Source organism: Bombina bombina, chromosome 4 (genome assembly GCF_027579735.1).
Source record: "Bombina bombina isolate aBomBom1 chromosome 4, aBomBom1.pri, whole genome shotgun sequence".
In the NCBI taxonomy this organism is placed as follows: Eukaryota; Metazoa; Chordata; class Amphibia; order Anura; family Bombinatoridae; genus Bombina; species Bombina bombina.
This window is the reverse complement of record NC_069502.1, coordinates 950,094,773-950,121,111: the sequence shown is the minus strand read 5'-3', so window position 1 is coordinate 950,121,111 and position 26,339 is coordinate 950,094,773. Positions and strand designations below refer to the sequence as shown.

The 26,339-nt window shown below is 36.8% G+C and overlaps 1 protein-coding gene across 1 annotated transcript in view; it reads right to left on the bottom strand.

The window, feature by feature from the left end:
* Positions 1 to 561: 561 nt before the first annotated feature.
* Positions 562 to 26,339, bottom strand: part of ACOXL (acyl-CoA oxidase like) — a 1,233,832-nt gene continuing 1,208,054 nt past the window's right edge. The window contains exon 18 of the mRNA XM_053712602.1: positions 562 to 961. Within this exon, the coding sequence (XP_053568577.1) occupies positions 791 to 961 (171 nt within the window). The 3' untranslated portion in view covers positions 562 to 790. The remainder of the gene's footprint in view (positions 962 to 26,339) is intronic.

Below are 26,339 nucleotides of genomic sequence, written 5' to 3'. Positions count from 1 at the left end.
ATCCATTTTTCTGGACCTCGCAAGGGATACGAAGCTCAAAGTTTTTATTTGCAAGGCATATTCGCTTGTGGATAAGACTCTCCCTGAATGCATTACGGCTCATTCCACTAGAGCAGTAGCTACTTCTTGGGCTTTTTGCTATGAGGATTTTATAGACCAAACTTGCAAGGTGGCTACTTTGTCCTCTCTTAACGCTTTAACTAAATTTTACCAAAAATGTTGGCTTTTTGCAGAAAAGTAGCATTCCTGCTTTATCTGTAGTGTCCCCCCCTAAACATGGTGGTAGGGTATATGATCCCACTTTGATGATCTTGTGGACTCTCACCATCTTATGAAAAAAAAACAAAGTATTCTTACCTGATAAATTAATTTCTTTCATGATGGTGAGAGCCCATGAGCCCACTCTTCTTTGTATACAGTTGAAGGTGGAACTTGTTTTGCACTTCATTTGCCTCCTAGTGGACGTATGATGATCTCACCATCAAAATCATTTACAAGGTATGAATACATTTTGTTTTTCTATCCATTATTCTTAATAAAAGTAATAAACACAAAGACAAATTCAAGTTGGTTTTTTTTAATTAAAAAGAATCAAAATATCATAGTTCTCCAAATGGAAAATGTTGATTGTTGACTGTACATTGGAATCTCATGTATTTAGAATCGTGAACAGGATCATGTGTCTTTGTAAAGATCGTAGAGCAATTTCCTGGATTTGTCAGAAGGCATCACATCATCTTTGTTTTTTTTAAAAAGAAGAAGAAACAGGCTGTGTTCATCTGTATAGTGCTTATAGTTTGGCACGGATCTTCTCTTCTTGCCTTGGTTGAGGGTAATAAGCCCACTTGACTCTAGGGTTGGAGATGCCAGCAATGGGGGCTTGAATTGAATTGTTGGGGATATTAAAGGCTGAAACAACCTTCAAAGCTTCATCTTTCACCAGTCTGCAGAGCTCCAGCAGCTAAAAACACAAAACATGATTACATGTAAGTACTAATACACAGAGAAACTCAAATCATACTGGCTGTGAAATTGTTTGTAAACACTGTGACAACTATTATTGTTGCAATATATAAAATAGGGTTCAAAGGTCTGAGTTCACCATAACCAACTGGGTTTATTTAATTATATATTAAAAATTAATAAAATAATGTAATCGGTTGATAATTATTATTCAAGAACACATTATTTAACACTGAGACACTTTTCAATACCTTTCTTAAAGGGACAGTCTACACCAGAATTTTTATTGTTTAAAAAGATAGATAATTCCTTTATTACTCATTCCCCGGTTTTGCATAACAAACACAGTTATATTAATATATGTTTTACCTCTGTGATTACCTTGTATCTAAGCCTCTGCAGACTGCCCCTTTATCTAAGTGCTTTTGACAGACATGCAGTGTAGCCAATCAGTGCAGACTCCTAAATAACTCCAAGGGAGTGAGCAAAATGTTATCTATATGACACACATGAGCTAGTACTATCTAACTGAGAAACTTTCAAAAAGCTCTGAGCTAAGAGGCGGTTTTCAACGGTTTAGAAATCAGCTTGAGCCTACCTAGGTTTAGCTTTTCAAAAATACCACCAAGGGAACAAAGCAAATTTGAAGATAAAAGTCAATTGGAAAGTTGTTTAAAATTGCATGCCCTATCTGAATGATTAAAGTTTAATTTTGACTTTACTGTCCCTTTAATGTTATGTGATATAACTAATTATAAGAATATCCTCTTCACACACCATTTTCAAAACTGTTTTGTTGATATACAGTACTGTGCAAAGGATTAGGCAGGTGTGAACAAAAACTGTAAAGTAAGAATGCTTTCAAATATAGAAATGTTAATAGTTCATTTGTATTAATTAACAAAATGCAAAGTAAACAGAAAAAAATCATCTAAATAGTATCAATATTTGGAAGAAACCACCCTTTGCTTTCAAAACAGCATAAATTCTTTTAGGTACACTTGCACTAAGTCAGGGATTTTGTAAGCATATAGTCAGGTGCATGATTAAACAATTATACAAACAAGTGCTAATGATTATCAATTTAATATATAGATGAAACTAGGCATGTGCATTCAGTAGTTTCGTTAGCTGCCAAATGCAGAAGGAGGTGGATTTTAGTGGCATTCAGCTCTTCTGAGCCTGATTTCTTCTTGTGAAAGCACAACAAACTAACGCCTAGATTTAGAGTTTTGCGGTAGCTGTCAAAACCAGCGTTAGGGGGTCCTAACGCTGGTTTTTACCGCCCGCTGGTATTTGGAGTCAGTCAGGAAAGGGTCTAACGCTCACTTTGCAGCCGCGACTTTTCCATACCACAGATCCCCCTACGCCAATTGCGTATCCTATCTTTTCAATGGGATCTTTCTAACGCTGGTATTTAGAGTCTTGGCTGAAGTGAGCGTTAGAAATCTAACGACAAAACTCCAGCCGCAGAAAAAAAACAGGAGTTAAGAGCTTTTTGGGCTAACGCCGGTTCATAAAGCTCTTAACTACTGTGGTCTAAAGTACACTAACACCCATAAACTACCTATGTACCCCTAAACCGAGGTCCCCCCACATCGCCGCCACTGTATTAATTTTTTTTAACCCCTAATCTGCCGACCGCACACAGCCGCCACCTACGTTATACTTATGTACCCCTAATCTGCTGCCCCTAACACCGCCGACCCCTATATTATATTTATTAACCCCTAATCTGCCCCCCACAATGTCGCCGCCAGCTACCTACAATAATTAACCCCTAATCTGCCGACCGGACCTCACCGCTACTATAATAAATGTATTAACCCCTAATCCGCCTCACTCCCGCCTCAATAACCCTATAAGAAATAGTATTAACCCCTAATCTGCCCTCCCTAACATCACCGACACCTAACTTCAAGTATTAACCCCTAATCTGCCGACCGGACCTCACCGCTACTCTAATAAATCTATTAACCCCTAAAGCTAAGTCTAACCCTAACACTAACACCCCCCTAAGTTACATATAATTTTATTCTAACTAAATAAATTAAATCTTATTAAATAAATTATTCCTATTTAAAGCTAAATACTTACCTGTAAAATAAACCCTAATATAGCTACAATATAACGAATAATTATATTGTAGCTATTTTAGGATTAATATTTATTTTACAGGCAACTTTGTATTTATTTTAACCAGGTACAATAGCTATTAAATAGTTAATAACTATTTAATAGCTAAAGAGGGGGTGAGGAGTGAAGCTTAGATCAGACTCAACTTGCTTCCCCAAGTCTGATATGCTCCCAATATCAGATGTGTGAAAGTGTGCAAGGTGGGGGTGGGGAGCGCTCAAAAAGAGCTGTGAGTTGGACTGTGATTCTTAACTATTCCTTAAAATCCTTCAAATCTTCTCACAAAAATCCTAAATTAAAGTGTAAATAAATTAATCACTGTGCTAGTGTTGTTCTATAAAAGAGTGTACTCCGTGTTAAAACATATTTCCCCTAATCGGCAATTTTGTAACAATATATATTGTTTAAAACTTAGTTTAAAGTGCAGTGCGTGTATATATGTGCATTAGTAATATTCCCATCCACAACAGATGCTACTGGTATTTTTCCTATTCCTTAACACTTCTATCCGTAATGTGTAAGCACAATGTTGTGAATACAATATTGTAAATATACTTATAAGTGAATGAAAAAAATACAGTGGTTTAGAAAAAAAACATTTACTTAAAACATGTTAAAATACAAATACAAATACTGTTGCTGAAGACAATTCATATGGTGTTCCGTATCTTTGTAATTAAAGCATATATTAGAGCATATCCATATCCTATGAAAAAGTGTAATTGTTTAAAAATAATGTTTTTCAGTGAGTTCAGATATTGTGATTCTATAGTAATATATCTGATAGGATATTCCTAAGTTGTGGCCACAACTAGTCCATAGATTAAAAAGTCCCAATGGTAAAAACAAATTGGCTCGACTCCCCCTAACCGGACCTCCGATATCCCTTACCTCCGTGATATTTATCGTGATGCCGTGGGTTCTGGGAAGAGTGCTTCTGTGTACAAGCCGAGTTTGTTGTTTCTCCCGTCGGCCAATTTGTTTTTACCATTGGGACTTTTTAATCTATGGACTAGTTGTGGCCACAACTTAGGAATATCCTATCAGATATATTACTATAGAATCACAATATCTGAACTCACTGAAAAACATTATTTTTAAACAATTACACTTTTTCATAGGATATGGATATGCTCTAATATATGCTTTAATTACAAAGATACGGAACACCATATGAATTGTCTTCAGCAACAGTATTTGTATTTGTATTTTAACATGTTTTAAGTAAATGTTTTTTTTCTAAACCACTGTATTTTTTTCATTCACTTATAAGTATATTTACAATATTGTATTCACAACATTGTGCTTACACATTACGGATAGAAGTGTTAAGGAATAGGAAAAATACCAGTAGCATCTGTTGTGGATGGGAATATTACTAATGCACATATATACACGCACTGCACTTTAAACTAAGTTTTAAACAATATATATTGTTACAAAATTGCCGATTAGGGGAAATATGTTTTAACACGGAGTACACTCTTTTATAGAACAACACTAGCACAGTGATTAATTTATTTACACTTTAATTTAGGATTTTTGTGAGAAGATTTGAAGGATTTTAAGGAATAGTTAAGAATCACAGTCCAACTCACAGCTCTTTTTGAGCGCTCCCCACCCCCACCGTGCACAACTATTTAATAGCTGCCTAGTTAAAATAATTACAAAATTACCTGTAAAATAAATCCTAACCTAAGTTACAATTAAACCTAACACTACACTATCAATAAATTACTTAAATAAAATACCTACAATTATCTACAATTAAACCTAACACTACACTATCAATAAATTAATTAAATAAAATACCTACAAATAAATACAATTAAATAAACTAACTAAAGTACAAAAAATAAAAAAGAACTAAGTTACAAAAAATAAAAAAATATTTACAAACATTAGAAAAATATTACAACAATTTTAAACTAATTACACCTACTCTAAGCCCCCTAATAAAATAACAAAGCCCCCCAAAATAAAAAAATGCCCTACCCTATTCTAAAATTAAAATAGAAAAGCTCTTTTACCTTACCGGCCCTTAAAAGGGCCATTTGCGGGGCATGCCCCAAAGAATTCAGCTCTTTTGCCTGGGAAAAAAAACATACAATACCCCCCCCCAACATTACAACCCACCACCCACATACCCCTAATCTAACCCAAACCCCCCTTAAATAAACCTAACACTAAGCCCCTGAAGATCTTCCTACCTTATCTTCACCACACCGGGTATCACCGATCTGTCCTGGCTCCGATGTCTTGATCCAAGCCCAAGCGGGGGGCTGAAGACATCCATCCTCCGGCTGAAGTCTTGATCCAAGCGGCGGCTGAAGAAGTCCATCTTCAGGCAGAAGTCTTCATCCTATCCGGGCAGAAGAGGACATCCGGACCGGCAAACATCTTCATCCAGACGGCATCTTCTATGTTCTTCCATCCGATGACGAGCGGCTCATCTTGAAGACCTCCAGCGCGGATCCATCCTCTTCTTCCGACGACTAGACGATGAATGAAGGTTCCTTTAAGGGACGTCATCCAAGAAGGCGTCCCTCGAATTCCGATTGGCTGATAGGATTCTATCAGCCAATCGGAATTAAGGTAGGAAAATTCTGATTGGCTGATGGAATCAGCCAATCAGATTCAAGTTCAATCCATTGGCTGATCCAATCAGCCAATCAGATTGAGCTCGCATTCTATTGGCTGTTCCGATCAGCCAATAGAATGTGAGCTCAATCTGATTGGCTGATCCAATCAGCCAATCGGATTGAACTTGAATCTGATTGGCTGATTCCATCAGCCAATCAGAATTTTCCTACCTTAATTCCGATTGGCTGATAGAATCCTATCAGCCAATCGGAATTCGAGGGACGCCATCTTCGATGATGTCCCTTAAAGGAACCTTCATTCGTCGTCTAGTTGTCGGAAGAAGAGGATGGATCCGCGCTGGAGGTCTTCAAGATGAGCCGCTCGTCATCGGATGGAAGAACATAGAAGATGCTGCCTGGATGAAGATGTTTGCCGGTCCAGATGCCCTCTTCTTCCCGGATAGGATGAAGACTTCTGCCCGAAGATGAACTTCTTTAGCTGCCGCTTGGATCAAGACTTCAGCCGGAGGATGGATGTCTTCAGCCCCCCGCTTGGGCTTGGATCAAGACATCGGAGCCAGGACCGATCAGTGATACCCGGTGTGGTGAAGATAAGGTAGGAAGATCTTCAGGGGCTTAGTGTTAGGTTTATTTAAGGGGGGTTTGGGTTAGATTAGGGGTATGTGGGTGGTGGGTTGTAATGTTGGGGGGGGGGTATTGTATGTTTTTTTTCCCAGGCAAAAGAGCTGAATTCTTTGGGGCATGCCCCGCAAATGGCCCTTTTAAGGGCTGGTAAGGTAAAAGAGCTTTTCTATTTTAATTTTAGAATAGGGTAGGGCATTTTTTTTATTTTGGGGGGCTTTGTTATTTTATTAGGGGGCTTAGAGTAGGTGTAATTAGTTTAAAATTGTTGTAATATTTTTCTAATGTTTTGTAAATATTTTTTTATTTTTTGTAACTTAGTTCTTTTTTATTTTTTGTACTTTAGTTAGTTTATTTAATTGTATTTATTTGTAGGTATTTTATTTAATTAATTTATTGATAGTGTAGTGTTAGGTTTAATTGTAGATAATTGTAGGTATTTTATTTAAGTAATTTATTGATAGTGTAGTGTTAGGTTTAATTGTAACTTAGGTTAGGATTTATTTTACAGGTAATTTTGTAATTATTTTAACTAGGTAGCTATTAAATAGTTCTTAACTATTTAATAGCTATTGTACCTGGTTAAAATAAATACAAAGTTGCCTGTAAAATAAATATTAATCCTAAAATAGCTACAATATAATTATTCGTTATATTGTAGCTATATTAGGGTTTAATTTACAGGTAAGTATTTAGCTTTAAATAGGAATAATTTATTTAATAAGAATTATTTTTTTTCGTTAGAATAAAATTATATTTAACTTAGGGGGGTGTTAGTGTTAGACTTAGCTTTAGGGGTTAATACATTTATTATAGTAGCGGTGAGGTCCGGTCGGCAGATTAGGGGTTAATAATTGAAGTTAGGTGTCGGCGATATTAGGGAGGGCAGATTAGGGGTTAATACTATTTCTTATAGGGTTATTGATGCGGGAGTGAGGCGGATTAGGGGTTAATAACTTTATTATAGTAGCGGTGAGGTCCGGTCGGCAGATTAGGGGTTAATTATTGTAGGTAGCTGGTGGCGACGTTGTGGGGGGCAGATTAGGGGTTAATATAATATAATATAGGGGTCGGCGGTGTTAGGGGCAGCAGATTAGGGGTACATAGCTATAATGTAGGTTGCGGCGGTGTACGGAGCGGCAGATTAGGGGTTAAAAATAATATGCAGGGGTCAGCGATAGCGGGGGCGGCAGAATAGGGGTTAATAAGTGTAAGGTTAGGGGTGTTTAGACTCGGGGTACATGTTAGGTGCAAACTTAGGAAGTGTTTCCCCATAGGAAACAATGGGGCTGCGTTAGGAGCTGAACGCTGCTTTTTTGCAGGTGTTAGGTTTTTTTTCAGCTCAAACTGTCCCATTGTTTCCTATGGGGGAATCGTGCACGAGCACGTTTTTGAAGCTGGCCGCGTCCGTAAGCACCGCTGGTATTTAGAGTTGCAGTGGCGGTAAATTATGCTCTATGCTCCCTTTTTGGAGCCTAACGCAGCCATTCTGTGAACTCTAAATACCAGCGGTATTTAAAAGGTGCGGCCAAAAAAAAGCATGCGTAGCTAACGCACCCCTTCTAACGCAAAATTCCAAATCTAGGCCTAAGATTTGTGCAAATCCAGATCTTAGTGTGTTTCACTTTCACAAGAAAAAAAAATGTGGCTCCGAAAATAGTCGAATGCCGACGAATGCACAAACTGACGAAATGCACATGTCTGGTTGAAACACAATCTTTAATAGAGACAGAAACAGCTGTGTAGGGTGAATACAACTTGGTGAGGAACAGCCAAACTCTGCTAACAAGGTGAGGTTGCTGAAGACAGTTTAATATCAACACAATGTCATACATTATGGCAAGACTGAGACACAAGATAGTTGTATTGTATCAGCCAGGTCTCTCCCAGGCAGAAATTTCAAGGCAGACAGGGGTTTCCAGATGTGCTTTCCAAGCTCACCTGAAGAAGCACAAAGAAATAGGCAACATTGAGGACCGTATATGCAGTGGTGGCCCAAGGAAAATTAATGCAGCAGATGAAAGACACAAAAAACTGTTTGCAAGTGTACCTAGAAGAATTAATGCTGTTTTTAAGGCAAAGGGTGGTCATACCCAAAAAAATTCTTTATCAATTCTAATAGAACATGCACTTTTAAACCACTTTCCAAATGACTTCAATTTTATTTTTTATTTGCTTTGTTCTCTTCCAGTTAAACACACATTAGCACATAAATAGAAAATTATTACAGATCAATATGCAGTAACAAAAGTACAAGATATATTACATCTTGTAATTGAGATACTGAATCAGTAAATATTGCCTATAGTTTAACAAGCAAAATGAACCTCAAAGTGTTAAGATGTAAAATGCTTATTGTTAATCCTTGATACCAACTGACAAAAGAAATAGAGAAATGGTTCTCCCAAGGAAAAATAGCGGCCTCTCTTGGATCAACCACCACAGCTACTTAATACAGAAATGAAACTAGATAACTTTTCCCTTCTAACAACTAGTGGACACTTTTAGATAATGTAGCTCATAAAACAGCTAAAAATGGAGAAAAACAGGGGATATGAGACAAAATAAGCCACTTTTGAATCTTTAACAAACAGTAATGAAAATAGCTCAAGCACTTTAGATGAGAACACTCATAGTTTAGAGCAGACTGATAATAGGAACTCTGTTTATCTTCAACTGGACCATATAGCTGTAATAAAATGCTGTGTCATTAAGTTTAAGTTAAGTAACAAGAGTTATTTTGATAACAGATGCCTAATGTATTAAACAAACAGAAAACCATAGTTTAACCAAAGCTATTTTAAATAAACAAGAAATATTAGAAAGTGAAAATTCTCCATTGGTACTATAGGGTTAATCAGAAGCTGCTGTAGTAATGTGAATAATCATATCATCTTAAGAGGAATAAGCTACAAGTCTCAGTATAGGAGAATAGTAGCTGCAAAAACCACTACAACACAATTCTAATATATACCCTGATGCTTTTTCTTTTTTCTAAGGAGTCTGTATAATAAACAGAATGTTTGTGAAGCACATTCAACATGACTAAAGTATAATTGTAAAAGTGCAGTTTATTAACCCCTAATCTGCCGCCCCCAACGTCGCCACCACTATACTACATTTATTAACCCCTAACAGCCAATCGGATTGAACTTGAATCTGATTGGCTGATTCAATCAGCCAATCAGATTTTTCTACCTTAATTCCGATTGGCTGATAGAATCCTATCAGCCAATGGGAATTCGACGGACGCCATCTTGGATGACGTCATTTAAAGGTACCTCATTTCACGTTCAGTCTTCGTTCAGGATGGATGCTCCGCGGCGGAGGAGCGAAGAAAGAAGATTGAAGATGCCGCTTTGCTTGAAGACATCGCCGGATGGAAGAAGACTTCACTGCCGCTTGATTGAAGACATCGCCGGATGGAAGAAGACTTCACTGCCGCTTGATTGAAGACATCGCCGGATGGAAGAAGACTTCACTGCCGCTTGATTGAAGACATCGCCGGATGGAAGAAGACTTCACTGCCGCTTGATTGAAGACATCGCCGGATGGAAGAAGACTTCACTGCCGCTTGATTGGACATCGCCCGGATCGGATGAAGAGTTCTGCCCGGCTGGGTGAAGACAAGGTAGGGAGATCTTCAGGGGGGTAGTGTTAGGTTTTCGTAAAGGGGGGTTTGGGTGGGTTTAGAATAGGGGTATGTGGGTGGTGGGTTGTAATGTTGGGGGGGGTATTGTATGTTTATTTCAATGCAAAAGAGCTGAATTCTTTGGGGCATCCCCCGCAAAAGGCCCTTTTAAGGGCTGGTAAGGTAAAAGAGCTGTGAACTTTTTTAATTTAGAATAGGGTAGGGAATTTTTTTTATTTTGGGGGGCTTTATTATTTTATTAGGGGGCTTAGAATAGGTGTAATTAGCTTTAAAATCTTGTAATATTTTTTTTATTTTTTGTAATTTAGTGTTTTGTTTTTTTTGTAATTTAGTTTAGTTTATTTTATTGTATTTTAGTTTAGATATTTGTAGTTTATTTAATTTATTGATAGTGTAGGTGTATTTGGAACTTAGGTTAGGATTTATTTTACAGGTAAATTGGTAATTATTTTAACTAGGTAGCTATTAAATAGTTATTAACTATTTAATAGCTATTGTACCTAGTTAAAATAAATAGCAAGTTACCTGTAAAATAAATATAAACCCTAAAATAGTTAGAATGTAATTATTAATTACATTGTAGCTATCTTAGGGTTTATTTTATAGGTAAGTATTTAGATTTAAATAGGAATCATTTAATTAATAACATTAATATTAATTAGATTTATTTTAATAAGAATTTAGTTAGGGATGTTAGAGTTAGATAGGGTTATTATACTTAATATATATAATATAATAACGATATTAACTATATTAACCCTAATATAATTAGGGTTAATATAGTTAATATATATATAATATAATAACTATATTAACTAGATTAACCCTAATATAATTAGGGTTAATATAGTTAATATAGCTGGCGGCGGTGTAGGCGGATTAAATTAGGGGTTAATATTTTTAAAATAGATGGCGGCGGGGTAGGAGCTCACTTTAGGGGGTAGGTAAGATAGATGGCGGCGGGGTAGGGGCTCACTTTAGGGGGTAGGTAAGATAGATGGCGGCGGGGTAGGGGCTCACATTAGGGGGTAGGTAAGATACATGGCGGCGGGGTAGGGGCTCACTTTAGGGGGTAGGTAAGATAGATGGCGGCGGGGTAGGGGCTCACATTAGGGGATTATAGATTTAATATAGCTGGCGGCGGGGTCTGGGAGCGGCGGTTTAGGGGTTAATAACTTTATTAGGGATTGCGGCGGGGGATCGCGGTTGACAGGTAGATAGACATTGTGCATGCGTTAGGTGTTAGGTTTTATTTAGCAGGTAGTTTAGGGAGTTACGGGGCTCCAATAGACAGGACGATATTTAAACTAATTACACCTCATCTAATAGCCCTATCAAAATAAAAAAGCCCCCCAAAATAAAAAAAAACCCTAGCCTAAACTAAACTACCAATAGCCCTTAAAAGGGCCTTTTGCGGGGCATTTCCCTAAATAAATCAGCTCTTTTACCTGTAAAAAAAAATACAAGCAACCCCCCAACAGTAAAACCCACCACCCACACAACCAACCCCTAACTAAAAAAACCTAAGCTCCCCATTGCCCTGAAAAGGGCATTTGGATGGGCATTGCCCTTAAAAGGGCATTTAGCTCTTTTTCGAGTGTCCAAACCCCTAATCTAAAAATAAAACCCACCAAATAAACCCTTAAAAAAGCCTAACACTAACCCCCGAAGATCCACTTACAGTTTTTGACATCCATCCTCAACGAAGCGGCAGAAGTCCTCATCGAAGCCGGCAGAAGTCTTCATCCAAGCGGCCAAAGTCTTCATCCAAGCCCGCAGAAGTCTTCATCCAGACGGCATCTTCTAACTTCATCCATCTGGTGCGGAGCGGTTCCATCTTCAAGACATCCGGCGCGGAGCATCCTCTTCAATCGAAATCTTCTTGCAGAATGAAGGTTCCTTTAAGTGACATCATCAAAGATGGCCTCCCTTGAATTCCAATTGGCTGATAGAATTCTATCAGCCAATCGGAATTAAAGGTGAAAAAATCCTATTGGGAAGCATACCCGTGATGTTAAATATTACGTGAAAGAATCTGCGGTTGCAAATCACTTTAATAGTGAACATTTTACTAATATAGCTGATGTAACCATTCAGGTAATAGACCTAGCGGTAGTGCCCCCAAGAGGAGGCAATAGATATAAAATCTTGGAGAGAAAGGAGATATTTTGGATGTTGAAATTAAAAACACGCAGACCATTGGGCATGAATGGGGAATGTGACATTAACTTTTTTATTGATGGTTAATTGTCCTTAGTAGGTCAGCTAAGTAGCTTTTGTCCCATGTACCTGTCCTTGCCCTCTAAAGTTCCATATGCCTTGGGTTGCTAGAAGTTTCAAACTTTCATGCTACTATGTGTCACTGTCCCTTTATGCCTATTTTTTTTATCCTTTTTGTACTATTAAGTTGACATGTCACACTTTTACTATTGGCTGTTAACTAATCTATTAGATATAAATTATTCACAGATAAGGTATCCCATTTTCTGTCTGAATTTAATAAATTCTTGTCCTCAGTCACTTGTTTATTTTGAGTATAATACTATAGCTGGTAGCTGTTTTGCCTTGTTCATATACTTATATAAAATCTTTAGGCTTTTTTCAGCTTTTCCAGCTATTTCATTATTGTCTTTCTTATGTTGGCAAAGTCATTATTAAGATTTAATTAATTAATTTAATTTCTGATGGTCAGCTTGTATATTCACATTCACATTCTTTGTGCTGTTTTATAATATACAGATAGTGTTATGTAAGTCTGTTTCTTTTAATTCACACTGGTTTAGCATAGGTTAATGTTTCCTGGTGTAGGGTATAAATAGCACAATATTGTGTGTAGGTATTACGTCTATGAGTAAGCACCTGTAGGGGGCGCAGAACATGTTAGACATCTGTCACTGTCCACCTCCATGGTCTGTTTTGTTAAACTTTTGTTTGTGTCCTATATCTTTGCATTTTTTGACGACTTTTTATTGTCTTTTATTGCAAATAAACTACGGACTATCTTGCACCTGTTTGTAGTGCCTGCTACCTTTTTGTCCTCATTCATCTTTTTGTGGAGTGGTTCATCCGTATTTCAGCTACGGCACTCCAGGAGTCTGTGCTTGTGTGGGTGACGTCTTCAGGACTTCTAGATTTCCGGTTTGGGGCTATGCGTGCTGGAGTTGCTGGTAACGGACTTTGCTTATCATGGGTACATTTCAACTCTGATCACTTTATCATATTAGGATAAGATTGATACCTCAGTTGCTTCTAAAAAAGTGTTACCATACATGGTCACTGTGATTTTAACACCTCTACACAAAATTGAAAGAGGCAGGCACTCTCACATTTCAGTCAGCAACCAGAGTGCCAGCTTAATAAAATACATCCAAAGAAAACCCACGGTAGTTGTAAATTGGAAGCGGCACTCACTGGATTTTGAAGCAGAGCGAAACAACTTTTTATTTTACAAAGACACTACTGTGACGTTTCGGGGTCGTCTGAGGAAGGCGCTTGCAACCCCGAAACGTCACAGTAGTGTCTTGTAACATGTGATAATGTAGAGACCCTGTGGGCTAAAATAAGGAGTGGGGAAAAAAATCCTAAAAAAATATTAATAGGAACATGCTACAAGCTGCCCAACATTAGTGGCATGGAGGAAACTCAACTACTAATGAAAATAGGAAAGGTTGCTAATAATACCAGTGCTGTAATTATGGGAAATTTTAACTAAAAGTAGTCTGGGTAGCTTAAAACTTAATCCTTTATTGGTTACAGGGTAAAATCCAAGCAGAACTAATCTGCATGTATATACAAAGCGAGTAACAGCAGCCATCTGATCCTGGCAACGTCACAGGTCAGCCTAATTTATAAATCAATGCATGATACATCCCGTAAATCAAGAAAAGAAAAGAAAATTATATAGGGAAGTCTAACATACAGAGTCATGATAAATACAATATTACAATAATTCGCAGATTAGTGTAAGCATATGAAAGTTAAACATTTAGAGAAAAACAGTGTTTCTATTATTCAAAAAAGAAAACAGAAGGCTCTTCAGTTTAATAAGTTAATGAACCCTTTATCTTTCTATACATGAATTGGGAGTTTTCCATTTGTCTCCAATGTGGAGGGTAGTGGTCTAATAACATTAATTGAAGGAAGAGAGGGGAAGCCTACAGAGGGTAAAGAATCTGTATTTGTGTTTCAGTGGGGAGTGACATAATAACATTCTCCCATTTTTCCAAGAAAGCCTTAAAGGGACATTAAACACTAAATACAGGCTAGATAGAATGATACATTCAAAGAAAATATTAGTCCATGAGTAACATGTAGATGTATTTTTTAAAGTTTCATTAGTTGTTTAAAAAGTGACAAAATAAGTGTAAAGTTTTAGTGTCTATAAAACACTGGGAGCTGCCATGTTGTAACTTGTGTTACCTTCTCTGCTGTGGCCAATTAGAGACGGTTATACATAGGTCACTAGAGTGTGCAGCCAATGGTTGTGCTGGATTTAACAGTGTTCTGCACTTCCATTTCTAACAGGAACTGAAAATCTCACAATTTCAGAATGGAATTACAGGCAAAGAGGACAAAAGAAATAATTAAAGTATATTGCAGAGCTGTTTTATATATACAATTTATCATTTTATATTACCATCTCAAAGTGTTTAATGTCCCTTTAAGTTTATTACCTGAAAATATCAGGGGGTCTTTTAAATCTACTGCTAGCTGAAGTAGCATACTTTTATTAAATGCAGCTATAGTTTGTGCTCTCTTATCTTTTCAACTTTTTAAGATCATCTGTCTAGCAGTTAGGATAGTAGTGGTAATCAGTTGTTTGTTTTACACATCAGTTTTAGAGACTAGAAAAAAGATCTGATCCATATCAAATTTAATTTTAGTCGTAAGAAATTTATTAAGCCAATATAAGATTTTACCTTAAAAATTCTGAATTTTGGGACATAAATAAAAGGCATGCAGGAGATCTGCCCTGGGGAGACTACATCTTGAGCACAGAATAATACCCCTCGTATGCCATTTGGTCATTATATTCGGTGTAAGATAGGCTCTATTAATTAGTTTAATATGCGATTCTCTATAAAAAACAGCAGATGAATATTTGGTAATCCTAACAAAGCTCTTTCAAAAATATTCAAAGTTCAAATCTTATAAAAGAGAAAATGAATGTTTCCCAGAGCGATAGAGATTAATGATTGTGTTAATGTCTCTTAAACTCTCTGGGTTAAAATCTGTTATTTTGTGAGTATTAATAAAGTTTGTAGATAGGCAAAAAGTTGTTTTCTCTCCAGCTCATATTCCCTAGCCAGTAGATCAAAGGGCTTAACAGACTTAGTCTGTGTATCTATTAATTGTATAATAAAATTAAGTCCTTTTTGAGACCAAGCATGGGATTCAAAGCCACTTTCGAACTGTGGGTTGCCCCTTATTGGAAGATATTGTAAGATTTTATATTCAATGTGGAGACTGACAGATTTTCTTCCAGGCTAATAAAATATTGTATATGGTATATTTGAAAGGTATTTTTTTATTGGAGGGGATTTAAAGTGTGTCTGATGTAATAAAGCCTTAAGAGAATAGGGTGCAACTAGAGCCTCTTCTACCCGATAATTTGTGGTATAATCAGAACCTGTGAGTCAATCCAAAGCTATCTTAGCCATACAGGTCCAATTGTAAAAATGTATGTTGGAAAGAGAGTATCCCCCTCTCTTTTAAGATGTGCTAGCTTTCTGAAAGCAATATGTGGTTCCCTTTACCCCATAGAAATTGCGAACATTGTGAATTAAATTTTTGTGTATCTTCCTACTAAGGATTACAGGAATATTTTGTAACAAAAATAACATTTTAGGAAAGAGAATCATTTTAATAAGTGTTATTCTAGCTGAAAGAGTTAATGGTAACTTGACCCAATTTTTAAAACAGAGAGCGCATTTCTGCCAAATCGGGAAGAAATTCAGGCCATACCAATCACCAGGATTTTTAGACAAAAATATTCCTAAATACTTAATTTTCCCGACTGCTGGTCTAAAAGGATTTAGTAGTTGACTATCTTTTTGGTTTAGAGATCCAGAGAATTTCTGACTTGTTTAAATTAATTTTATATCCCAAAAATTTACTAAATTCAGAAATAGTATGGAGAATAAGTGGTATATTCCATTTGGTATTGCTTACATAAAAGAGTATATCATCTGCATATAAAGATAATACAATATTCTTATTATTTTCTTATTAGCGATCGAGACCCCTTCTAATCTCTTCCTACATTAAACTGCTAAAGGTTCCAGGGCAATATTAAAAAGTAACAGCGACAGGGGACAACCCTGGCTGGTTCCTTTCTGTAACATTATGCCTGGCCATTCTAGGCCATTTACATTAATATATGAAATCGGGTCTTGAAAGATTAATTTAATGTACTTAATAAATTGTCCTGCAAAACCAAACTTGTCCAGTGCTTTAACCCCTTAATGACCGGACCATTTTTCAATTTTCTTACCCTTAATGACAATGGCTATTTTTACATTTCTGCAGTGTTTGCGTTTAGCTGTAATTTTCCTCTTACTCGTTTACTGTACCCACACATATTATATACCGTTTTTCTCGTCATTAAATGGACTTTCTAAAGATACCATTATTTTCATCATATCTTATAATTTACTAAAAAAAAATGATAAAATATGAGGAAAAAATGGAAAAAAACACACTTTTTCTAACTTTGACCCCCAAAATCTGTTACACATCTACAATCACCAAAAAACACCCATGCTAAATAGCTTATAAATTTTGTCCTGAGTTTAGAAATACCCAATGTTTACATGTTCTTTGCTTTTTTTGCAATTTATGGGGCAATAAATACAAGTAGCACTTTGCTATTTCCAAACCACTTTTTTTCAAAATTAGCGCTAGTTACTTTGGAACCCTGATATCTGTCAGGAATACCTGAATATCCCTTGACATGTATATATTTTGTTTTAGAAGACATCCCAAAGTATTGATCTAGGCCCATTTTGGTATATTTCATGCCACCATTTCACCGCCAAATGCGATAAAAAAAAAAAAAAGTTAACTTTTTCACAAATTTTGTCACAAACTTTAGGTTTCCCACTGAAATTATTTACAAACAGCTTCTGCAATTATGGCACAAATGGTTGTAAATGCTTCTCTGGGATCCCCTTTTTCAGAAATAACAGACTTATATGGCTTTGTGGTTGCTTTTTGGTAATTAGAAGGCCGCTAAATGCCGCTGCGCACCACACATGTTTTATGCCCAGGAGTGAAGGGGTTAATTAGGGAGCTTGTAGGGTTAATTTTAGCTTTAGTGTAGTGTAGTAGACAACCCCAAGTATTGATCTAGGCCCATTTTGGTATATTTTATGCCACCATTTCACCGCCAAATGCGAGCAAATAAAAAAAAAAACTTTACATTTTTCACAATTTTAGGTTTCTCACTGAAATTATTTACAAACAGCTTGTGCTATTATGGCAGAAATTGTTGTAAAAGCTTCTCTGGGATCCCCTTTGTTCAGAAATAGCAGAATTATATGGCTTTGGCGTTGCTTTTTGGTAATTAGAAGGCCGCTAAATGCTGCTGCGCACCACACGTGAATTATGCCCAGCAGTGAAGGGGTTAAATTAGGTAGCTTGTAGGGAGCTTGCAGGGTTAATTTTAGAGATCAGCCTCCCACCTGACACATCCCACCCCCTGATCCCTCCCAAACAGCTCTCTTCCCTCCCCCACCCCACAATTGTTACCGCCATCTTAAGTACTGGCAGAAAGTCTGCCAGTACTAAATAAAAGAGTTTTTTTTTTTTTTAAATAAAAATAATAAAATATTTTAGTTGTGATGGACCCCTGCCTTAGCACCAACCTCCCTGATCCTCCCCTCCAGCTCTCTAACCCTCTCCCCTACCTAATTACCGCCATCTTGGGTACTGGCAGCTGTCTGCCAGTACCCAGTTTGGCCCCACAAACCAAACTATTTTAATTTTATTTATAACTTTATTTGTATGTTTAATTATTTCTGTAGTGTAGCAGCCCCCCCACAATACCCCCCCCTCCCAGATCCTTTTAAATGTAAAAAAAAAAAAAAAACTTTATTTCCCCTTACTTTTTCATTGGTGTCAGTGTGGCTAATGCGCGCATGTGCACGTGCACACGCACACGCTCCCTCCTCCCACCGGACAAAGGCACCATCGGCACCATCACTACCGGTGCAGAGAGGGCCACAGAGTGGCTCTCTCTGCATCGGAAGCTTGTAAAGGGGTATTGCAGGATGCCTCCATATCGAGGCATCACTGCAATACCCTCAGAGCTGCTGGAAGTGATTGTGATCACTTCCAGCACTCTGTTAGACAACTGACGTACCAGGTACGTCCATTGTCATTAACTGCTTGTTAATGCATGAAGTACCTGGTACGTCAGTTGTCATTAAGGGGTTAAATAGATAATCCCAAGAAACAGAATCAAATGCCTTTTTGGCATCAATGGTCAACAGCGCAAAGCCAGTTTGACCATTTGTATTATTTTTATTATGGGATATAAAAAGTTCTATTAACAGCATTCCTGTCCTAATTTTTTTCTGTGAGGTCCTGCCTGGCATAAAGCCAGTCCGATCTGTGTGTATTATACCTCCTATGATTTTTTTAAGCCTATTTGCAATAATTCTTTCTAGAATTTTATAGTCGATGTTGAGTAATGAAATTGGGCAATAAGCATCCATAGAATCTACCTCTTTATCTTGTTTATGAAAAAGGACAACATTGGAAGCTGTAAAATATCTTGAAGGTTTAATATTATTAGAGAAATAGCTATTAAAAAAATTAACAAGTATAGAAGGAATATCTTCTTGGCATTTTGTCTGGACCAGGTGCCCTGCCATTTGCAGAACTCTGAATAGCTTGTGTAATTTCCTCAATTGATATTTCCTTATTAAAGGGACACTCAACCCAAAAAAAATTCTATTGTGATTCAGATAGAGCATGCAATTTTAAGCAACTTTCTAATTTACTCCTATTATCAAATTATTTTCCTTCTCTTGGTATCCTTATTTGAAATGCAAGAATGTAAGTTTAGATGCCGGCCCATTTTTGGTGAACACACTGTGTTGTTCTTGCTGATTGGTGGGTAAATTCACCTACCAATAAACAAGTGCTTTCCATGGTTTTGAACCAAAAAAATAGCTTAGATGCATTTTTTTTTCAAATAAAGAAAGCAAGAGAACAAAGAAAAATGTATACTAGGAGTAAATTATTAAGTTGTTTAAAACTGCATGCTCTATCTGAATCACGAAAGAAAAAATTTGGGTTCAGTGTCTAATTTAAGCATAAGTAATTATTTAGACTATATCTTCGGGAGATTAATATTCTCCCAGAATTTTTTCTTGGCCTTCTGATTAATATTAACCTGAGTATATAATTTCTAAAAAAAAGGTGAAACTGAGTCATATCATCTTTGGGTGAAGTATGTTTCCTGCCGTCTACTGGAATTGCTCCAATATAGTTATTTCTTTTTCTACTTTTGACTAGGTTAGCCAAGAATTTGGCAGATTTAGGAGAATATCTATTAAACATAGCATTTTTATAATATCCCTTTGGACTAGTTGCTGATTTAGGAAAGATTATCTTTCTAATTTCGCTTTTTGATATTCTGACCAATTCGCTCTGATTAAATTCTCTAAATATCTCACATATTTATTCTTAAATTGGTTAAAAAGCTGGACTTCTCTACTACCCAGAATTTTCCTTCTTTTAGACATATAAGCTTTCATTTCCCCTCTAAAAAAGGCTTTCGCTGTCTCCCAATCTTTATTAAAATGTGTAAATTCCAGCCATTCATGTTGAATCCAATTTCTGAATCTAATATTCGTAAGTAAAAATGAGGGGGAAAAAAACTTGCGTTTTGTTTCTGTCTATTGCAAACGGAATGGATAGTTAGGGAGATAATTGCACTCTGAGATTAAAATATTTGCGATGTCAGAGGAAACCTCCGCACCCAAAAGAGATTCACTAATTAAAAACATGTCAATTCTAGAAAAAGTTCTATATGTCCTAGGTTCGCATGTAAAAGATCTCTCATCTGGGTGCTGAAGTCTCCAGACATTTTTCAGTTTAAAAGATTTTGCAAAATTAGACAGAATTCTAGCTTCTTTTTTATATCTATTAACCTTCAGAGATTTAAAACGATCGAGATATGGGTTAAATACACTATTAAAGTCCCCTCCCAGTATAAGCTGGGAATATACATAATTGATAAGTTTAACAAATAGATTTTACCAGAAGGTCGGTTGGTATTCAATTGGGGCATACAGATTGCAAAGAGTAAAATTAGAGCCTTCTATAGTAACTTCTAAAATTCAAAACCTCCCTTCTTTATCTATAAACTGGGACTTGATCTCATAATCCAGATTCTTATTAAAAACACAAGCCACCCCTCTCTTCCTTCCAATTGCAGGAGTAGAGGCTACCTCACCAATCCAACCTACTCTCATTTTATTTGCCTCAAAGCAGTTTAATTGTGTTTCTTGTAGAAACACAATGTCTGGAGCATATTCTTTAAGATGCTCAACTATTCTTTTTCTCTTAATTGGAGATGTAAATCCCCCCACATTCCATGAAAGAAAGTTAATTGTAGTTTTCATTTGCAAACAACTCTTAGATTAAATAAATAATAAAAACAAACCACACACAAAAAAAAAACAACAACACTCCATTCACACAATTAAAATAAAGAACAGCCTGTTTTGACTAAAAATAAATGATAATCAGATACCCTTGAAGTAGCATTAACATTTTTATTTTTTTAATTGCTTAACCTCTTCAAAATTATCTATCAATAACACTTTTGAATCTTTGGCATAAGAAAAAAATAAATAAATGATCATCAGAGTACATTCCAATACCTTATTATACCTTAACATTTTTTATAAATTGCTTGGCCTCTTCAAGATTATCTATCAATGTCACTTTTGAGTCATAAACATTTTTTAGTTTAGCCGGATAAATCATAGTGGCTTTGAACCCAAGATTTATCAACTGTGTACATAGTGGGGCAAACTCCCTTCTTCCATTTAAAGTTTCTGCGGAAAAATCTTGAAAAATCAGGATACTCATGTTGTTATATTCAAATAGATTTTGTTTTAGGTATAATGTCAGAATCTTTTGTATGTCCTGAATAATCAAAAATTCCCTATAGACAAAAACAACTTGTGTGATTATAGAAAATATGATTCAATTAGCATTGAGTGATAATAAAACTGTGTGAATTGAAAAAGTAAGCAAAAGGTGTGTGTGTGTGTGTATGTATGTATGTATATATATATATATATATATATCTATATATAAACATGTGAGCTAATTTGTGGAATATCTAGCAGATATTATGAGTGAATATATGAATATATATATATATATATATATGTATATATATATATATATATATATATATATATATATATATATAGAGAGAGAGAGAGAGAGAGAGAGAGAGAGAGAAGGAAAAAAAAGGGGAAGTGTGTATACCTGTGCTTACAGTCCTAGAGTGTTATAAAAATTGAAATACAAAGTGAATCGCAGCTCCTCTAAACAAGAGTAAGTTTCGAATTAAATGTGTCTAAGTGTAGGGGGTAATTACTTGCTCTCTTGTTGGTCTCTATGTAAATTCATTTTTAGGACTTCCTATACAATCTTCTAGAAATTTTTCAATAAAACTATAATCATATACATGTCCAAGAGAGGACCCTTGGAAATGTCTTATTTGTTAAGCAGAAAAATATAAAGCACGTCCTTCCTAACCAAGGGAAATTCTATATCACTGTTATATGCTTTTAGGCAATTAGCTTATTTTTGTACTATATATTTATATATATTTCCTAATTCTAGAGAAGGATATTAATAAATATAGTACAAATATGTTATCAATCTCTTTCTATTAAAATACTAGAACTTAAGAAAAAATGAAATTTCAATAATACCACTTCAAATGTTCCAACACAATATTACATACATTTTGATTACACAATTTGAAACTTATAGAAACTTATATCTAGGGGTACAGGGCAATAAATCCTGGTAAACGCTTGTTGATGGGACCTGTGGGTCAGTATAAAATATTGCAGCTTAACCTGCAAAACGGTAAATGTTCCATATATGTAAATTCGATTAGAACTTGCTGAAATAAATTGCTGGAGTAAGTTGGATTTTTAACTCTTTTGTGGACTAAAGTCATCAGCCTTAAAATCATTAAGACCCACACATTTTCTAGTAGCCTCCCTTTGTTGTCCCCTCCCTTTGTTATCTGCTCCCTGATATCTTTGCAGAAGGGGCCCACCAGACTGACAATATTTCATCTAATTCTACAGAAAAAATATTATCGTTGTCTGCTACAGTTGCTCGTTAACAAATAGGGGAAAAACAAGGACTTGTATAATGTATATTATTCAAACAGAAAAAGTTCAGAAAAGGTATTCAGTTCTTTATTCCAAATACATGGAAGCACAGCAAGCCCGGCTGTATGGAGTAGATTTTGATATATTGTCCCCTTAAACTTCAAATATTTTATACCAGTAGATTACAGTGACTGACTCTCTTTAAACTATGCCATGACCCTTGATTCTTGTTATTGAAAACCATAGCATGGTTCCATGTATATACTGTAGATAGAGCAAAGTTAGCATGTATTGTAGAGGAACTTATCTGTTAGCTGTAGTAGTGTTGAACACTGCTAGTCCTTCCCTGTGAGTTGAAAATTTACTGAGGGCTCTGGTTGTTCTTTTCCATCTATCCCTGGTGACGAGTTGTTGAAAGAAGCGGTATCACCTGCTTCTTCTAAACTCTAGCCACACTGAGGTCCTGGGAGATTCCCGGAAACAAATTGTCAGGTAGTTTGCTCTAGCGGTGGTGAACAAGATCCTTGCACTTCACCTAGCGCTAACGATGGCGTCGTCGATTTGGACCAGCCCAGGCACCAGGTGGAAGATATCCTCCAGGGGATTTATAAACAGGCCATGGCCACAACGACTGGGCCCAGACGGCTTCGTTAGGCTTCCGCGATCCGGCTATCGGGACCCCTTTCTCCGTCCGGTAGTGGGCCGGTGAGGCATTGACAAACCTCGCTAATGGTCAAAGATTGTGGTGGGTTATGTGGCGTAGTTCTCAAGCCAGGGATGCGAGATTCACATGTCTACAACAACTCCTCTCTCCTCCGGAAGTCCTATTGTGTCTCCATCATACTGGAAACACCCGCACGTGTTCCTGTTTAATCCTCCAGGTCAGGGTGAATAAACGTCACAGGTCAGCTGATGCGTTTCGGCCCAATGGCCTTAGTCATAGCTGTATGACCTGTGCATACCCGGCACTCATTAAAGAAGCAATACATACAATCTGATTGGGTAAATCAAAATGACGTTGCTTGGGCTCAGCTAATCAGATTACAACTAATTTTTCACTCAATGATATCGTTACTTACGAAACAGTGTTTACAATTGTAATTCATATTATTATGTTTATTACATTAAGCATTGGTGCATAAATACAAGCCCCGCTGGTGCTCTGAGCAGCTGCAATATTTAAAATGCTGGTGCAATGAGAATATCTAGCTATGCTTCACATTCATGTGTAGAGAACAATGTTAACACTAAAACAGTGATAACTTTAACTAGAAGCATTTTTGCCAATACATGTATATTGCAAAATATGTTTCTTTTCAAAGATGTAATTTATCTATGTGTATTTAAATTTTGACCGGAATGTCCCTTTAAGGAAATCGTCCCATAAGTATTTTGTAATAAAAATACAGAGGATGAATGGATAACATTTAACATTTGTTAAATAAATATACATAACACATGGTTGTAGCTAAATAAAAATGTGTTAAGAGAAATTAGGAAAAAAGTAGGGCATTCAAATTATTAAAAAAAAAAACAGTACTGACTCAACATGCCAGATAAATAATGAATGTAACAAAGCATGCAAAAAAGCAATAAAATTAGCCAAAAGGTTTTTAAGTACATAAATGGAAAAAAAAAATCTAAGAAGGACAATATAGGTACATTAAAATGAATGAAGGGTAGCATGATTAACAGTGACGGGGAGAAGGTTAATGTACTAAACCAGTTCTTTTCCAGTTTTTTAAAAAGGGAAGCAGGGCTGATCCAGGAAGCTATAGACCAGTTAGTCTGACATCAATAGTGGGGAAGATACTTGAAGGGATTATAAGGGATTATATTAATTGGTATATTCGTGTAAACAAGATTATGAGTTCAAATCAGCATGGTTTTATGAGAAATAGATCATTTCAAAGTAATCTAATTTAATTAGATTCTATGAATTAAAAATATTGATAAAGGGGAATCAGTTGATGTGATATACTTGGATTTTGCAAAAGCATTTGATAAAGTGCCACATGAGAGATTATTGCACAAAATTAAGGGACTGCGTATAGCTGAAAATGGTAGCTCATGGATAAATAACTGGATAAAAAAAACAGCATTTTTTAAATTGACATTAAAAAATAACTCATGGCATTTTTATCAAATGTGCAAAATTATATGTGGAAATGGATATAACTTTCCCTATACTCCTTTCTCAAATAAAATAACGTACCACTCATTACATCAATCAAACAAATGCCAGACCAGGTGCCCAAGGCACACCGTTACATGAACACGCCCCTTCCACATCTTTAGATAAACACAAATAGTCCAGAGACACCCAACACTAGCACATCACCTAATTTTGTATGTCAATACCTCTATTACAAATTTAAAAATTAAGAGACAACTCCATTTTTTTCTTAAAACAGCATCTTTACATGTATGGCAGCCATTCCATTCCAGTATTCATCATGTCTGCTGAATTCCAACACAGGGACCCATCATTATAATTAATGAGGTACTGATTAGGTGATCACCTGAACCAAATCTAATTTAATGATGAAAAGTATAAAAAACACTGCTGTGGTCATCACTATCCTCTAGCAATAGGACCAGCTGGATGGCAAAAACTGCTAGTAGTTCCTCAAAATGAGAGACAGAGGGGGAAATGAGAGACAGAGGGGAAAATGAGAGACAGAGGGGAGAATGAGAGACAGAGGGGAAAATGAGAGACAGAGGGGAAAATGAGAGACAGAGGGGAAAATGAGAGACAGAGGGGGAAATGAGAGACAGAGGGGAAAATGAGAGACAGAGGGGAAAATGAGAGACAGAGGGGAAAATGAGAGACAGTGGGGAAAATGAGAGACAGAGGGGAGAATGAGAGACAGAAGGGAAAATGAGAGACAGAAGGGAAAATGAGAGACAGAAGGGAAAAAGAGACAGGAGGAGGGAGAATGAGAGACAGGGGAAAATGAAAGACAAAGGGGAAAATGAGAGATAGAGGGGAGAATGAGAGACAGAGGGGAGAATGAGAGACAGAAGGGAAAATGAGAGACAGAGGGGAAAATGAGAGACAGAGAGGAGAATGATCGAAAGAGGGGAGAATGATCGACAGAGGGGAGAATGAGAGACAGAAGGGAAAATGAGAGACAGAAGGGAAAATGAGAGACAGAGGGGAAAATGAGAGACAGAGGGGAAAATGAGAGACAGAGGGGAAAATGAGAGACAGAGGGGAAAATGAGAGACAGAGGGGAAAATGAGAGACAGAGGAGAAAATGAGAGACAGAGGAGAAAATGAGAGACAGAGGGGAAAATGAGAGACAGTGGGGAAAATGAGAGACAGGGGGGAGAATGAGAGACAGAGGGGAGAATGAGAGACAGAAGGGAAAATGAGAGACAGAAGGGAGAATGAGAGAGAGGGGAGAATGAGAGACAGAGGGGAGAATGAGAGACAGAGGGGAGAATGAGAGACAGAGGGGAGAATGAGAGACAGAGGGGAAAATGAGAGACAGAGGGGAAAATGAGAGACAGAGGGGAGAATGAGAGACAGAGGGGAGAATGAGAGACAGAAGGGAAAATGAGAGAAAGAGGGGAAAATGAGAGACAGAGGGGAAAATGAGAGACAGAGGGGAGAATGAGAGACAGAGGGGAGAATGAGAGACAGAGAGGAGAATGATCGACAGAGGGGAGAATGAGAGACAGAGGGGAGAATGAGAGACAGAGGGGAGAATGAGAGACAGAGGGGAGAATGAGAGACAGAGGGGAGAATGAGAGACAGAGGGGAAAATGAGAGACAGAGGGGAAAATGAGAGACAGAGGGGAAAATGAGAGACAGAGGGGAAAATGAGAGACAGAGGGGAAAATGAGAGACAGAGGGGAGAATGAGAAACAGAAGGGAAAATGAGAGACAGAGGGGAAAATGAGAGACAGAGGGGAAAATGAGAGACAGAGAGGAGAATGATCGAAAGAGGGGAGAATGATCGACAGAGGGGAGAATGA